This window comes from Astyanax mexicanus, chromosome 13 (genome assembly GCF_023375975.1).
Source record: "Astyanax mexicanus isolate ESR-SI-001 chromosome 13, AstMex3_surface, whole genome shotgun sequence".
Lineage (NCBI taxonomy): Eukaryota > Metazoa > Chordata > Actinopteri > Characiformes > Acestrorhamphidae > Astyanax > Astyanax mexicanus.
This window is the reverse complement of record NC_064420.1, coordinates 16440075-16457986: the sequence shown is the minus strand read 5'-3', so window position 1 is coordinate 16457986 and position 17912 is coordinate 16440075. Positions and strand designations below refer to the sequence as shown.

General features: G+C 37.6%; 1 protein-coding gene across 1 annotated transcript in view; it reads right to left on the bottom strand.

The window, feature by feature from the left end:
• Positions 1-2846: 2846 nt before the first annotated feature.
• The window catches only part of zbtb46 (zinc finger and BTB domain containing 46), a 135583-nt gene continuing 120517 nt past the window's right edge, over positions 2847-17912 (bottom strand). Inside the window, exons 5-7 of the mRNA XM_049486391.1 lie at positions 11287-11462; positions 6813-8754; positions 2847-6725 (exon numbers count right to left, since the gene is read on the bottom strand). Coding sequence (XP_049342348.1) covers positions 8323-8754; positions 11287-11462 — 608 coding nt within the window. The 3' untranslated portion in view covers positions 2847-6725; positions 6813-8322. The remainder of the gene's footprint in view (positions 6726-6812; positions 8755-11286; positions 11463-17912) is intronic.

Genomic DNA, 17912 nt, shown 5'->3' with positions numbered 1-17912 from the left:
GGCCAATGATGGTTTGGAGAGCCAAACTTCTCTAATGCTGGGAAAATAATTGAACCCAATAGGGGTCAGCGTAAGCGGTGCGGCTACCGCCTGCAATGCACCTTATTCACTACGCGTCCATGCCGAAACGAAAACGAGGCTGGGGGGTACGCCCCTAAACCAGAAATTCAAAGGCAGCGAGGGAGCCAAAAGAATATCCACCAGTTTTAAATGGCAGCATCTAACCTCACACACCTCCCTGAATTAACGGTGAAAACAGTCGAAAAATGGTCAGAAAATAAGTGCAGGATTCCCCGGCAGTTTTACTAAAAGGCTACAGTAACTGGATTGAGGGTTATGTGCAGGATGTGGGGGGTAGCTAGGTAATCGTCTTTGTTTGCTGTGTTGAAAACTCGCTTGTTAGCTAGCTCGCTAAATAGTTAGTTACTTACTAACTTAATGACTGTAGAAAAATACCTTGTATTTTAACTACAGTCCTCCTTACAGGCTTTACTGAACTATCTGTTCAAGAACATAACATGGACATAGAATCCTTCTTCAACACACTTTCATAAAGTGTTCTAAACTTACATTTGTCTTCACGTTAATCTGTCATATCAAATCAGACGCAACATTTTATAAATGTTAACATGACCATTGAATACAGCCAATTATAGTCCAGCTGAGCATGTAAGTGTTTACTCTTGTAAGACCAGGCTCCCCAAGGTAGGATATTAACTAGCTAGCTAGTTCTTTAAAGAGCTATGGCTTGTCTTACATTACCCTGCACTCGTTTTGACGTTAAACCGACAAAATAACCAGTTCAGGGTTTAGAGAACCGGGTTTAGCTAGCTTGCTGTCTCTCTGCTAATGTTCATCTGGCTAGATTGGCTGGCTGGGTAATATTAATATGACTAGCGTTAGCTAGCTAGCACAGTAACATACATCATCTTAAATTTAAATCTAGATCTCTACTGATTTTGTGAATCTATTCATGGTGAAGTACAGGATTTCTTATAAAGGTTTGACCTTTCTATCATTTCTATCTTTTTAAAGAAGTGCATTTGATGCTACTTCCGTCCCCAAAAGCCTTGCTTTGGTAGATGATGGTGACGTAGGTGAATAAAGCTTATGTGAAAGCACCTTTATACATGACCTTATGCGTAGTAAACACACGTCACTATCAACGACCAATACGTCAACAGTCAAAATAATTTCAATCTTTGTACTTTTTTGAGTGCCAAAAAGCACAGTATTTTGATAACTATCCATAAACAGAATTAATTAATACATTTTTAATTTAGGGGAAAAATTATGCCATTTTAATATTATGTAACATGTTTAACTTTTTAGCAAATTTATTATGTTGAGGTAAATATTCACGTCCACTGTGTTCTCAGTAAAACTCAGCTAATGTAGCTAATGTTAGCTAATGTTAACCAGAGCTCTAGCGCAGCGCTCCTGATATTAGCCATCAAGCTAACTCACCTGAAGTTGCCAGGTTCGTGGTTTTATTGCCGAAACTGGCTTGTTTGAAAATCCAGTCGTGGGTAAAAATTCAGGGGAGGCGGAGTGTGTTTTTTAAGCTACTTTTAAAAATTACTGTGGCCACCAAAAACAATAAAAAAGTGGGTGTTGCCTTGAATGTTACGTCAACATGGTGGGCAAACTGGGAGAGAGAGAAATCACAGTGTAACCAAGGCAATTAAAAAACGGTTAAGAGGAGAGAAGAGAGTTCAGGAGGGGCAAGAACAGAAATTAGTGAGTAAAAGTCAGTTCTACTTTGCTAACTACATTACTATTAAATGTTCTTGACTGGGATATAAAACTCTTATAAAAGAACTAATAAAACACTAATGTTACAATATTAATAATGACTTAAAGAACAATAGCAATACTATAAGGGATACTAATAAATCCCTTATAAACAAAATACTGTATATAATTCATACAGGTGGGTTTTAGATTGACTTTGGGGAGGATATTTTTGTTGGACCTGGCAACCCTGCCTGAAACATATTTCTGCTGTTTATCAGGGGATGTTGAAGCTTCTGAAGCTGAATCTGTTTTTGTGTCTGAGAGCTGTGCTTCACTCCTCTTTAAAAATGTGTTATATCTATAGTTACACTAATTAGGTTAGCTAGAGTAAGCTACCTGCTACCTGATAACTACCAAGCTAGTTCACTGAGGTAACAGTGATTTTGCCAGTCCAGTCAGAGATAGTGAGGGGAAATAACAAAGGTATTTTGTAAAGTTTATTATTTGAAAAAGAAAAGGAGTGTCTTTTGGTTATAACAACTTGAAATGTGTTTAATTTGCAGTGTTGTAATCCTCAGAGACATGGTGGACACAGTTAGACACCTTAGACATTTCTCTCTTTTCAAAAATCACAACCCAAATCTACTTTAATTTAACAGTTTGTAATTTCTGCAGATCAGTAAATCTGACCTTTTGTCAGACTTTAAGAGTTACCTAACTATTTAGAAACTTTGCACAATTATTTCATTCATCCCTTACAGTGAACTATTCATTGTTTGAAGCAGTAGGGTTAAATTTTTTATATAATAATTTAAAAAATATTTAAAATAACAAATAATTAAAAAAAAAATGTGTTTTGCGGTCTTATTCCTCACCCTACCTGACCTTTTTCGCCACTAAACAGCGAATCCTGTTACCATTAGTAAAAACAATCCAACAGAAATAATTAAGAAGCAAATTTGAAGTTTATTTAATTGGACTGTTTTCATTTTCTCAAGCTATTTATATTACTCAGGTCTTAGCAAGAGGCTAAAACCACAGTCACCAGAGACGCCAAGTGGGACTTACTGTGTTCTTTGTCTTAATTAAAAGTTTATTGACACAAAAAATCAGCACAAAAACCCTTTTAATCTCTGGGTAAAAATTCCAAAGAACTGAAATCGCTTCCTCTCGTGACATTTCTTGCGATGCATTGCGAACAGTTTACGACTATAAATTCAGTGACAAGTTCAAAAGCAACGGCAGCAACAAAGCTTAAGGGCTTCAAGCGCAACCCATCCAAATAAAGGCAACTTTAACAAAGGAAACAATAAACAATAAATAATATATAGGTCTAATAATGTTGTTCTTTATATATATGGAAGTATGCACAACAGTCCTTAGTAAGAATAAAAAAAAAAATCAGATAACCTTAAATAGTATCTTGAGTCGACCACATTTATGGCTTCATTGTTTCTTCATCGATAATGTTCAGACCTGAAGCCTGAAGAGTTTGGTGATGATTTATATATTAACACATTGTAAACTTACTACACACAATATTACACATCGTCCAGTTTTGCGATATATTTATAAACAGAACACAGTTATGATTTAACAGATTGTAGCTTTGGTTGGACAGACAGAGACGGGTGAGCAGAAACGTCAAAGCAACACAAATCATAAAAACACACATAAAAATAATAATAACAGAAATAGAAAAAAGTAGATAAGCTTTAAACATTCGTAAATAAAAGTGATATGTTGAGTTAGCATAGCATACATGCTCATTTTTCACACTGCAAACACACCATGGCTGCAGCAATTAGTGGACATCATTGAAAAAGTTGACTCAATGTTTTAGTCTCAACAAATTGGTAATCTGTAAATGAAACACAGTACAAAAAGTGCTTTAAACAGAAATGCTATGGGGGTGGCTTAATTCACACAGTTCACATTTAGATTGGTCTTTTTGTCTTAACACATCAGATCATATGCCTACTCATTAAATATACCAGCTTGTTCCACATCTAAAGATCTTCTGGACATTTAAAGGTCAATTAAATCCCACACAGCACCTTCAGATAGTTCTCAATGGAAATGCATGAATATTAGAGATTTTCTGAAACAGCTGGACTTTATGCATTTGCTGGAAGTCCCTATCCTACCTAATCATTAGTGCTCATCAGTCGATTTATCTTTAATTCATTTCAGGAACTGTGTGTATAAACAGTGTTTTTAATAAACTACCTTTGCACTATCAAAGTTCTCAGTGTCTCATATTAAATGTCAGGACCCTTTTATTGTGATTACATGTATTGACCTTACAAATACATTTGATTAAACTATTCTTGTTTTTTAGGGGTCTTTATTTTAATTGGTTAATTGGTTGGGAACTTATGTTTTTTAAGGCGTGCAGACTGGAACAAGTATGGTAAAACATGGATTTGAACAGGAGCCACGCCCAAAGGAAGCAGGGATTGGTTACTAATTACGAAAATAATCATTAGTTGCAGCCCTAATACACACTCACACAGACCCACATACACACTGAGGCACCACAAACACACATAGACACACATTTAGGCACATTTTCATGAAGGGTCCTGATTCAGACCCCCTCCAGACTCGGTAAAAAAGCAAAATGGTGACTTGATTTTAATACCAGTCATGTTACCAGAAAACAGGGTCATGGCTTAAATCACAAAACCCATAATATGGCATTGTTATTTTCAAAAACTGTATAAAAGCATGAACAGCAAGATGTTCAAAAATGAAGCCACAAAACTGAAACATGTGTAGCTCCGCCCATCCCCATATGTTTCAATGAAAAAACAGCCCTGCCCTTTTTTCAATCTTATATTTCTCCTCTAAACTGTCTTTCTGTCTCCAGTGTCTAATTCCTACAGTTTCCCTGTGTTAATATTGCCAAATATTTTTCTGCATTAATTAGAATGTGCTAGATTAGTTGTAGTCAAGCTGTTAGCCAACTAGCTAGTTAATCAATAATACTATTAATCAATACTACTATTATTGATTAACATACATTCTGTACAAAGTTCTCTGACCTTTCATTAATTCCACCCAACGAGTATGTGAGACTGACTCCGACTCTGTTTACAAATTTGTCAACATGATGAACATTTCTGGCTTCATCTCTACAGAACAGAAGGGAATGGAAATATGGTGTCCATACTTCTATACAGTCACTGGTTATTTTATTTATAGCATACTGAAATGATGTCATCCATGTTCCTTCTTTAAATTTCAACAGACTTTTATTTCATTTAAAGGTTAAGAACACAATAAATTAAACAAACAAAAACAAGCAAAAATGTCCCATGTTTTGGAGGCATTTGGATGGAACAAATGGCCAACACACTTTGGCTGATGGAATTTGAGGTCCACAAACGTGTACAAATTCTCATTCGCTGAGCATCTTGAGTATACATATCTTTGACTAACCCCCCGAGCCGGTGGCAGGCCTTATACCTCAGTGTACAGGCTGACAGCGTACAGTATAGCGCACATCAACGAAACTCTGATCAAATCTCTGATCAAGCGCAACAGAATTAAAGCTGCAATTTATCTTAGGAAGAAAAAAAAAACACTCTGAAAAACGCCCTTCATTATTATATAATGACACCAAATATGATCTGTGCATTCTCAAGTTAGTGAAAAGAAAAAGATAAAAGAATAAAAAAAACACGACTCAAAGCTTTGCACCTGCACACCAACCGCGGGAACAAAAGCACTTAATGTAAATGTATACAGAAAAGTATACGAGATTATTTTTTGGTATAATATTCATTACTTAGTGTACGTCAGTAATATAGAAGCATGTGCAGGAATTTCCCTTTCTGACAACATCGAACCCACAGGCCTCTGCACAGAACCCGCAGACTTCTCTGTTCTCTTCAAATAAATCAAAATATACAGCTGGAAATATCGAACAGAACGCACAGAACTGGCACAACAGAACTGGATCTTTAAAAAGCCGCACGGCTTACTGTCCACAAAGAAGGCAAATCTGAGTCTGTCACGCTCTCGTACAAAAAATCAAAGAGCAAAGGTTTAACCAAAAAAATTCACCATAAAGCTTAGCATCCAGCACTTAATAATAATAATAACAATGAGAATAATAATTATAATCATAATAATAACAATATCAATGATAAGAATTAGAATTTGTTAATCATAGTAAGTGATAAAGCATTTAATTCCCATTTTCAGATGTTCCCAATGGCACAGACACTGAAAAGAGACACACACACATACTCTGACACACACCCTTAAACTCTATTACATTCACACACACACACACAAACACACAGAACGCTCCAGTTTTCACTGTTTGTGCCCTTTTCAGATAGAGTTAAACCGAAGTGAGGGAACATCGGAATAGACTAGTAATCTCTCACAAAAAGACTTAATAATAATAAATAACCTATCAAACAAAATTAACAGACAAAATTCACTTTACAGCATGCGCCAGACTGCAGGGACTTCCAACACAAAACCTTTACACCTCCATATAAACCCATATCAACCAGAGAAAGAACCAAAGAAAGAAAGAAACGGAGGAGAATCGTACTGAAGATCAAAAACACCTGGAACGCTTCAATAAAGAAAATCTCGATGCATATGGTTCTGCTTCCAGATGTGCAGTAAGGATATTACAGGTGTGTTCGGGGAAGGCGTGGTTTCTCCCTGTCAGATTCCAGAGGTTTATAGAGGCAGAGAGTGAATTCTGTACAACAGACACGACCGCAAGAACCGTCGAGTACACTCAGACAGAGAAAGAGAGAAAGAGAGAGTTCTGAATAATAAGAGTTCAATAATAATATGGATACACCAAAGGAGAAATGATGTGCCAAAACTAAACAAGATGAATCATTTGACTGACTCCTGACAAAATAAAATATTTAGCTGAATAACATACAAAATAAAAACATTTAACCGGAACAGAACAAGATTAAACATTTAGCCGAAACTGAAAAAAATAAGACCTTTATCTAAATACACGATAAACTAAAACTTTTAGCTGATAACACAATAAAATAAAACATTTAGCTAAATGCCGAACAAAATAAAACCTTTAGTTAAAACCGAACAAAATAAACATTTAGCCAAAACTGAACAAAATAAAACATGTATCTGAGTAATGAACAATATGAAACATTTAGGCAAAAAAACAAACAAAATAAAAAATCTCCACAGAAGTTTTTTTTTTGGCCATTTTCACCCAAATGTTCATATCTGAATATTTGGTGTATCCATATATAATAATAAACTGTCTACATAAGTTTAAGAATTTTCTGTGGTTTTAGTCGTAGTTAAGATTCAGATTTCCCTAAACGTATCACCTTCAACTACCCTGCCATCTCTGGGGACCCACATACATGTCTCTCACACACATGGGCATGCAAATAAAACACACACACACACACACACACACACACAATCATCAATTTCATACATTATGATTATGAGATATGGAATTGAATGGAATAATAATGTTAAGTTATTTGGAATATGTCTAAATGCACACACACCCTACACACACTCTAACCCTATGTACCTATGTGTCTCTCTCTCTCTCTCTCTCTCTCCCTTTGCGACTCCTTATCTTTTACTACAGAAGAAAAAGAAAAAGAGCAATGAGAACTAGAAAGATTCATTTCTGCATAGTGTTCTCTCTCTCTCTCTCTTGTCCATTGTCTTTCTTTACGTTGTGAGGAAATCTTCAGATGTGTTCGTGTTCGTAAGTGTACACGTGGTTCAGGAAAACTTAAGTGGCAGAGGAAGAAAAATATTAAAAGGCATACATTATAATCGGCAACTTCTGCACAAATATTCATATATAACAGTCATGAGGACACGTATACTTAAAGGTAGGTGCGGTCACCGTGTTCGTCCATATTTTGTAAATTGAAATAAAAATGTAAACCACAGAAACGAGGGATTGAGAGGAATCTAGTAAGTGTTCGTTAAAGTGCAAGTCTGTGGCAGCTTTTCTTCGCTGAAAACAACGTGCTAAAAAAAACTGCTGAAAGTCCTTTGAAATATACAGCTTTGCAATAGATAAGACAGCACCCGCTGGTGACTGCATGGCGAGACCACCCTGGTCGTAAGCTTCCGTTGTCTGACCCGTCGGCATATCATCATCATATTCTACTGATTGACAGCTTAAACAACTAAGACACTTTGTATCAATCAATCTCTGCGGTCAGGAGAAAAAAATATAGATATATAAAACATCGACGCTCAAACGTATCCTGTCCGGTCCTCGCCAGGGAAGAAAGAGGGAGACGAAGCAAAAGCCAGGCCAGATGGGCACACCGAGGGTCAGGAAGAGAAGACTGACCGCCCCGCCCACTTTTAACTGACTGCCCTGCCTCCATCTCTAGGACCTGTGTGGTTGTGATTGTGTGCATATATGTATAAGTGTATGTTTGTTTGTGTGTATGTGTGTGTGTGTATATGTGTGTTTGTGTGGCTCTGCCCACACACGCCAATCTGATTATGGCGCTTCAGAACGAGCACACACCCCGTCAGCAGGGGAAACAGGCGCTTCAGGATTGGACCGGGCCTCCAGGCTCTGAACTAGGAGATCCAAGCGAAGTCCTTCTCGCTGCCCGCCCTGGCCTCTCCCTCCTGGGCAGAGTCGCTCTCCTCTTTGCCATCGTCCGTGGCTCCGTCGTCGCGCTGCGACATCCCTGAGTCTGCCGGCCACTTACTGCTCTCCTCCTCCCCCTCTCCCATCAGCTCCGCCTCCCCCATCATCTCCTCCTCACCGTCAGCACCATCGTCAGGAAAGCGGTGGTCTCCGGGAAACCGGTGGTCTCCGGGGTACAGGAGCTCCTCCTCCGGGGAGGCGTCCTCACCGTTCTGGTCCAGCAGGGCAGCCATGCCCCGGCCCGAGCAGTCTGCACACACGCCGTGACGCCGGGAGCCGTGCTTGATCCCCACGCTGGCGGCTGACATGAAGACGCGACTGCACACCTTACACACATACTTCTTGTCCTTGCTGTGGACCTGAGAGAGAGAGAGAGTGATAAAGAGAGATGAAGAGAGGCACATTAGACAGATAAAGAGATAAAAGAGCTTAGATCACAATAAACTCTAAAAATCTATAGGTGTACCTCAAGGATCTATTATTGAAACAATATAGTTTTGTACTTATTCAACCCCAAATCAGGCAAAGTTGTGACAGTTTGGGAAATGCAATTCAAAAGCAAACAAATGCAATTAGTTTCTTGCTGATTTTACTTTGATTTTATTTGATTGCATACAGTACAAGCCCAAGATATTCCAGGTTTTAGTCTCATCAGCTTGGTCAGAAAGTTAGGACAGGGAAATATATGGCTAATAATGAGTTAAAAAATGACATGATCACTATTATCTAAGGATCACCGGTTTAAATTCTGGATCATGCTGCTTGACATCAGCAGCCAGAGTCCGAGAGAGCACAATTGGACATGCTCTCTTAGGGTGGGTAGATGGTGCTCTCTCTCCCCACATCTCTCCTAATGTGATGTTGGTCAACCAGTTGTCTGTTAGCTGATGTATCAGAACCGGATCACTGCGCTTTCCTCTGAGTGCATTGGCTACCCAGTAATGCTACATCATTGGCAGTTCAAAATAGAGTCAGACTTAACATGTGTCAGTGGAGGAATGTGTTAGCCTTCACCCCATAGTGTTAAGGTCTTACTAGTGATAGGTGGGAGGCCTAAAGACTGAGTGCGTAGCTGGCCATCCAAATTAGTTAGAAAATGGGATAAAATTTGAAATATATATATTTTTGAAATATATGATTTGTTTTGACAGAATAATTCAAATATATTTGGTTCATTACATGTCTGGAGTTGTATACATGCTGCCATTCTTTACTTATATATTATGTTGTTGCACCCACTGAAGTGGGTTCTCCTTGACTATAAAGCAAGGAGCTGGGGGGAAGTGAGAAAACAGAGATGGACATGACATTTTTAGGACATTAGATTTGGGGGGATGAGGGGTTTCAGGCATGTTGCTCCTGCCAAAATACATTTATTTCATTTAAATAACTTTATGCTTAATGCATAAAAAGCACTATTTAGTAATATTCTAATAACCAATCAGTGAGCATGCTATTGTGTAAGATACAAACTAACACTTTCTTTCATGTAGTAAGAAGAACACATGAACAGGTTTTGTATCTCTGGTTGAAAAATATGGTCAATAAGAAAAATCTTTGACTTGGCAAAGTGCAAACAATATTTTACTGATGCAAAAGAAGGGAGAACATATGAAACGTGGGCTAGAAAAATGGCAAATGTAGTGCATTTGGACAAGTAATGATACCACCGTGACAACAACAGTGATGAAATGGGAGGAAGTTCAGGTTCACTGCCTTCACTGCACATATATATGACTTATCTGACCAATGATGTAGCGCCACAAATGGTCAAAAAGTAATTGTTCTCTTTCATTTGATTTTGACAAGACCAGTTTTAACATGATCTGTAAAATTCCTAGGACTAAATTGAACGGACCACTGAAGAAAAACAATTAATTGGCAAGAAACACATGCCATGTTTTGGAATTTTTAACTAAGTCTTCTTAAGTTATAGAATTTTCAATTTAATTCAATATGATTTTTAAATTATTTTGATGATATGTGTCCCTTTGCATTAGCCAGACAAGTGTCATGCATATGTCAAAAAATTTTTTTTTTTGATAGTTATTGATATTCAGCATCTTCAGATTTTGTAATAAAATCTCTAAGACTAGTGTGCAGAAGTTTGTTCTGAATATTACACCAGTTTGCACAAAATTGAAATAAACAGAGCTTTATGGTTCTATTATCCTTTTTCGTTTGGTATGACCCAAAGAATAAAAATCCCCAAAAACTTGCTTAAGAAATTTGCACAAAAAGTACATTTGCATTTGCTATACCGTTCCCTTGAGGCCGATTGGGCTGATTCCTTGACCCTGAGTAGTGGGAGGGACTAGGTTAACATCTACAGGCCTTATGGTTTAGACTGTGGGATCGTTTTTTTTGACAGAAAAATAATAATAATAAAAACCCTTTAATAGTAGTTACTAGATTTCCAAATTTACACAAAATGACCATACCCAATATTAACAATACTAATATCAGTTTAATGTAGGGCCTACTAAAATATGTTTTTATAACGCAGGGTATCTTGTGTGTAGAAATGGAGAAATGAAATTTGAGAAAAAACACATTTACAATAATAACATTTTAAAATGCTCCCACCAGCAGACCTTACAGTCAGCTTGTGATTCCTGTATTTTCTGACACATGTATCTGATATATTTATTATTATTTACATATTGACTAACCTGCATATCACGTTTTTAAAATATAAGCTGTATTTGTTGTCTGTGGATTTTTTTTAAATTGGGAGAAGTTTTGTTGAGAGATGGTTTTAAAACATTTTAATATAAACAAATGTAAGATGAGTATATGTATGTTTTTAAGGCCCTCACTGCCTGTGTGTATCTGAACAGCACTGCTGCCCCCTGCTGGCTGTGCTGCGTCCTGCGTCTCCCTGCACTCACCAGTGTGTGTCTCTTCATGTGCTCGCGGCGGGTGAACTTCTTGCCGCAGATTTCGCAGGGGTAGGGTCTCTCGCCTGTGTGAGAGCGCATGTGCCTCTTCAGGATGCACTGGTGCATGGCGGAGAAGCTGCAGTACGGGCACTTAAATTTCTTCCTGATCACCGTGAAGTCGTTTACTGCAGAGAGGGAGAGAGAGAGAGAGAGAGAGAGTCAGAGATAATCTTACTGACCACTTTTCTTTTCCTTTTAAAAGAAAGTTTTTTTTTCATTTTGATAAGCAATAATGATAAGGACAAATCTGATCTTGTTTCTTGGCATATTTCATATTCCTAATTAAAATTCAGTGGTTAAAAAACATTATTTCTTATATTTAAAGGAAAATACAAGGAAAAAAGTTTGAAATGGACTTGCGGTTGTAGTAAAACATGATAACAAGTTCAAACTTCGTCGAATAGCCCATCTCACATCACTCCCAGCATTCTGAAATACAGTGCTTTTAGCCGATGCTCCCGAAAGACTTAACGATACTAGGGATGTGTTTCCCATGCAAAAAATCACTATTTTTACGCTGATGTATTGAAACCGAGTCGCTGCGCTTTTCTCAGAGTGCGCTGTGATGCTCCTCGGCAATACTATATCAGGAGCAATTGGAAAAGAGGCGGTGGCTGGCTTCACATGTATCGGAGGAGGCATGTGCTAGTCTTCACCCTCCTGGTGTTGGGGCATCACTAGTGATAGGGGAGTCCTAATGAGTGGGTTGGGCACTAGAAAAATCCAATAATGCATTCTGATTTATAGTAAACATTGCTGCATACTACCTTAGCAAAATGTGTCCCAAATGCACACTAAGCAACAGACAGATCAAACCAAGTCAGTGAGTAAACTTGTTTCAAATCCACCAAAATGCAGAGAAAAGCGCCCAAAACCAAAACAGCTAATGTCTAGCCTTCCTACAGGTATAGATTATCATATTGCCGTATAATTTTCAGCATATGATAGTTTCAGAGGTTTTGTTTAATAGAATTATGTAGCCTTATACATTATAACATACACCTTTGTATTTGTGGTTATGGTTTTTACCTGATATTACCATTTTCTTTTTCTCCAAAATTTACATGGCCAATTACCCAACCCCCCCCTATCACTAGTAATGCCCCAACACCAGGAGGGTGAAGAATAACAGATGCCTCCTCCAATACATGTGAAGTCAGCCACCGCCTATTTGCTGATGCAGCATTACCGAGTAGCATCACAGTACACACAGAGGAAAGCACAAAGACTCGGTTCTGATACATCAGCTCACAGACTCCTGGTGCTGATCAACATCACCCTTTGGAGTGATGTTGCGAGAGAGCGCCATCTACCCACCCAGAGAGAGCAAGGCCAGTTGTGCTCTCTCAGGGCACCAGTAGTCGATGGCAAGCTACATGAACAGGACTCGAACCAGCAATCTCCCGATCATAGTGGCATTGCCTTTTTCACAGTCAAAATTAAGACCTCTTTTACAATAGGAAAATGGCAAAAAGCACACAACACCGATATTTAAACAAAAATTTAAGTTTATTTAATGACTAATCATGATTTAATTTATTTATTTATTAATATTTTTTTTCCTTTTGCAGGTTCCCTGAGGAGTAGTATGTTCCTTTCTCCCACATAGATAATAGTGGATAGTAACATATGCAAAGAAAGAGAAGTACTACAGTCTGTAATTATAGAATTACAAAGTGGATAATAGAGATGGCCATAATGTAATGCTTGATCTGTGTGTGTATATATATATATATATATATATACAGTTGTTACATTAGCACAATGCTCCGTCTATTCTGAGAAATATTAAAGAAGGTCTCTGAGCCGAGCTCACCTTCCCTCAACACCAACGCCAGTCCTAAAGGACAGTTTCCTTAGCAACCAGTACAGCACGGCGGCACGTTCACCACACTGTTAAAAACTCAAATTCATCTAAGATATAAATACTGAAGAATAGCAGCATCTCCCTGCAGTCTGCTGAACACTGGAGCTGCCGTACACCCTGTGACTGGTATAGACTGGCTTGAGGTGAAAATACTTGGCCCAAGTAATGAAGCAATTCTATGAGGAGACGGAGGAAACAGTGTCACAGCGCACACACTCTGTACTGCTCCCGATCTGATCTCTGTAATCGCATTAAACCAGCGGTCTAGACCAACAGAGCTAATCAGACGATGAGGACAGCAGCCAGGGTTCTGCCCACTAATAAACAGGCTCTGGCCTCTGTGACAGAAAATGTGTAGAACATGAAGTTAATACTGTTCGTGATGACCTTAAAATAGTGATCTTCACAGAGCATGTCTTTATTATTCAGCTGTTAACAGTGACTGCGTTTACATGCTTTTTCACAATGATAAATCTGATTATTGCATCACTGCAGAACACACAGAAATGGAGATTGTCATAAATTAGATCAACATTTACAGTTTTTACATGAACTTAGGTAAATAGATCATAGGAAAACTTTTACGAGTCAGGCAATAATCAGACTTTTGCTTTACAACCAGCCAATAATCTTACAGAATTAGGCTTGACGTCAGCATCACATAAAACCTAAACTTTGCACTGCACAATTTTTAACACATTGACCAGCAAAATGATCATAAATCACTTAGAGGATGACGCTAGTGAAGTAGTTCATCTCAGAAGCTAGCCAGCTTTCCTGCTCCACCTTAAATGGTGCGACAGAGGACAGAAGAGGCAGCAGAATTTAAGGTGGGATGGAAAATAAAGAAATTAAGGAATATGCAGTAATAATTCATTGCTGCACCTCCTGCCTCCTTTCTAAAGACATTCGATTTTTATACTGTTATTTATTCTGATCTAGGATATTAGAGTACACTGTGCTGTTTACATAATCTGATTATGAGCAGATTTTTGAGTGCATGTAAACACAATCAGTGTTGTGAATAACAGCAGTAAGAGTTCATTTCTGAATGAAAGAAAAATGGATACAGTTTTTAAAGCTTCACAAGAAAATTTATTGACTACAAAGATACAAACAAACATACATTTACACAATGGCTAAAAATGATAAGAATCTGTATTCAGTATTAAAACGCTCTTTTTGTTTTGTTAACAAAAGATACAGTGCAAACAATACAGCGGTGATTGCTGCATCACATACTATAAAATCCCTTAAGCATTTTCACATCAGCGCCGTTTTCTTTCGTTTTATGTGACACGAGCCGATCCGTCTTTATTCCCTGAGGAGAACGTCTCGGGATCTCTCAAAGAACCTCAAGCTCCCTGTTGCCTTTTATTCTTTTTTCTTTCTTTTTTTTTTTGCATAGAAGTAATAATAGTGAGTTCCATAAAATAAAATGTCTCCAACATTCAGCCTAGCACCAGTATTCATGATCTCAGACAGCAGTGGCTTTATCATTTTTGGAATTTGAATAAATCTGGAATGAATTCCTTGGCATAGATCTGGTAGATTTTTTTCTAAATACACAAATGATTTGTTCTGTTCACATAACCCAATTACGCAACCAAACTCTGCACACAAGAATCTCACAAAAGAGTTTGGACAAATCACTGAAAAGTATGGACATCAAAGAGAACCTACTTTCTTCATCCTCACAGCATGTGTCTAGACTTCATACTGGTCAGCCATAACAATAAAACCACCTGCCTAATATTTTGTAGACCCTTTGTTCATCCTAAACTGTTCTGGTGCTTTGAGGCACAAGACAGCATAAGACTTAACCAGCATAGTCCTGTCACAATAAGGGCCACACCAGCGAATGGGTGCCATTTTCTCCCCAGGAAATTACATGTATAAATGTGCACACAAAATTACTTTAAAATACATTTTATTATTAACCATAGTGTCTTGTTCATTGACCTAATTGCAAAAATAAAATATGTAATTAAAAAAATAGTAAAAAACTACTTATAACACTGAAAAATTGCATTTGTTACCTGTCCCCACTATCTAACTATCTAATAAACCATTTATTTACCATGATATATAATTATTAAAATCGTTCAGAGATGTAATGTATAATATTTAAAATATTATTTTCATAATAAATACATGATATTTAAATTAAAATACACATTTTATTTGTGTCCCTGGGTTTCACTCTTTCCTGTTACTGCAATGCATTAAAGCTTTTTGAAATGTACAAAAGCTCAATTATGTTGATGGACTGCCTTATAAGTTACAGAAAATGGGCAATATTGAGGGTAGCAAAAATGATTAAGGTTATATTGTACGATATTGTAAATCAACTTAAAGAACTGCCTAATATATCCACTCTTTTACTGGTGACACTGTACGTCAATGTTATTCACTTCACTTTAAGCCAGTGGTTTTAATGTTATGGCTGATGTGTGTATGCACTTGTTTAAGAAGAACCACTAAAAGTGTTCAAATTTAATGGGAAGGCCCAGTTCTAGACGGGTGATTGGTTATCAATGTTACTATACATATCCATGTACCGCTTTAAGTCCTCACTACTATGTCTAATAATGCCAGAACATTATGTGCATTATATTAATGACTGAATGTCCAGCTGCATATGGTCAAATAATGCCCAGCTATATAATGTTCTAAAACATGGGTGCCCAGTCCCGGTCCAGATGATTTTTTAGTCTGCAAAGTTTAGCTCCAACCCTAATCTAACGCACTCCCTGGATCATTTTAAAAATGAGAGAGATTCCCGTCCAAAAAAAATGAAAAGTGACCAAAAAAAAAAGACATGCATGTTTCTGGGTAGATCTCAAATGCCTTCTTAGTCCCTACATAGTAAACTACAAGTCGTAAAACTACAGTGTCTACACACACTAGATTTCAGATTTCCACATAGAAATAAATGTAAATACTGTTTTATTAGAGATATACAGTATAAAGCTCTGTTTAATTTCCTGACGCATTTTTTTTTTAGGATAGAAATCGGTAAAAAAATAAAGTCTTTTATTATTACATTTTTGTTTACTTAGCTTAGCTTTACTTAACTTAGTTAGCTAAACCCCTCACAACCACCCAGCAGTGAGACCTGCTGAAATGCAGTCTCTTAAAATGTGCCTTATAATCCAGTGCACCTTATGTATGAAAATATACCAGAAAATAGACCTTCATTGATATTGTGCTTTATGATACGGTGCGCCTTATAGTGCAAAAAATACGGTACTACTGCCCCCAACAGGGCTAGCCTGCGTCTCTGTGTGTTCGGAATTTTTTTTTTCCAACATTTTTTTTAAAAGGGGGAAATCTCCATTTTATTATAATTTTAATAACACTCATATTCTAAAACATGTGGTAACTACAGTGGAAGTTCTGTAGGACCAGGATTGAGCACCCCTGCTTTAGAAAAGGAGGTAGCTACAAGTGTGGAATTGACTCCTGCTTAAGACTGGAACTGTTTTATGACACAATTCAATGTTTAAATTCAACATTTTGACATCTCATTTCTTATATGACAAACAATAAAACATTCAAACAAATGACTGTTTATCTTCTCATCTGGTAAGAAAAAGAAAGGACATATGACCACTCAGTGTGAAACAAAACAATGCGACATGTTGGGCAATCCAGGGCACCAGGGTATAATGTACACTCATCATCAAAAAACAGTTGCACCCAAAGGAAATAAACTTTGTGGGAGTCTTGACATGGTTGTGTGAATGACGCAAGTTTCACACTCAGCTGTGCACATGACGTAAGCAAGTAGAGGCTTATTCCTATACCTGACTGTCTATATAAGGTTGTCCTGTTGCGCATGCTTTCCATTCTGTCACATTCTGTTTTTAACGTGTTAAAGGGATAGTTGCATTTGCGTGCAGACCAAAACAACTGCATCAAAACAACTGCACCAAAACCTGCGAGAGGAGGTGGTTTCGGTCCAGTTCCAAACTAATCCTGGAAAAATTCTGGTGAGTCGGTCTCTATCTGAACCAACTATCAAATATATTCTTCAGGCTTGAGCTAAACGGCTATTCAGGTACAATTAAACCTGATTAATTACCCAGATAACTACCAAAACTATGAATAAATAGCTCCCACCCACAAACTTTGCCTACATTCAACACTGTTTGAAAGCACAGCAGCAAATTATCTGCATACATCTGCTTTAACACTTAACGCAGAAAAACCTTGCTGTATTTACTTTCTTGCTCCACACCGCATGCTAGAGTGGTTTGTTGGGATGCCTTTTGGTATTTGCCGTATTTGGGTTTGTGCCTGTGCAAAAACAAAGCACACCAAGGGGAGAAATGTTCCAAGTAAAAAAACTCATCAAAAGATTCAGACCAGAAAAATTAACTACAGGTGTAAAACTGCCCTAGGTGAGGTTCAAAGCCTCTGAGATGAGTTCGAAATCAGTTCCATGTGATGTTCAGTAAGGTCCTGCAACCAGTGGCCCTACACTTTCTGAACAGACTCTCAACAGAACAATGCTTATACAGGTACCAATACTCAAGCTGTATTTTTTATGATACCTTTTTCGAAATTGTAAAAAAAAAAAATACATATTGTGCCTTTTTGGTATCGAATTTTGATACCCAGCCCTACAGAAGCGTATTCATTGGCAAGCTCAAACACAACAACCCCTACAATGAAATCTGTGTGAACTGCATGCAAATATTCA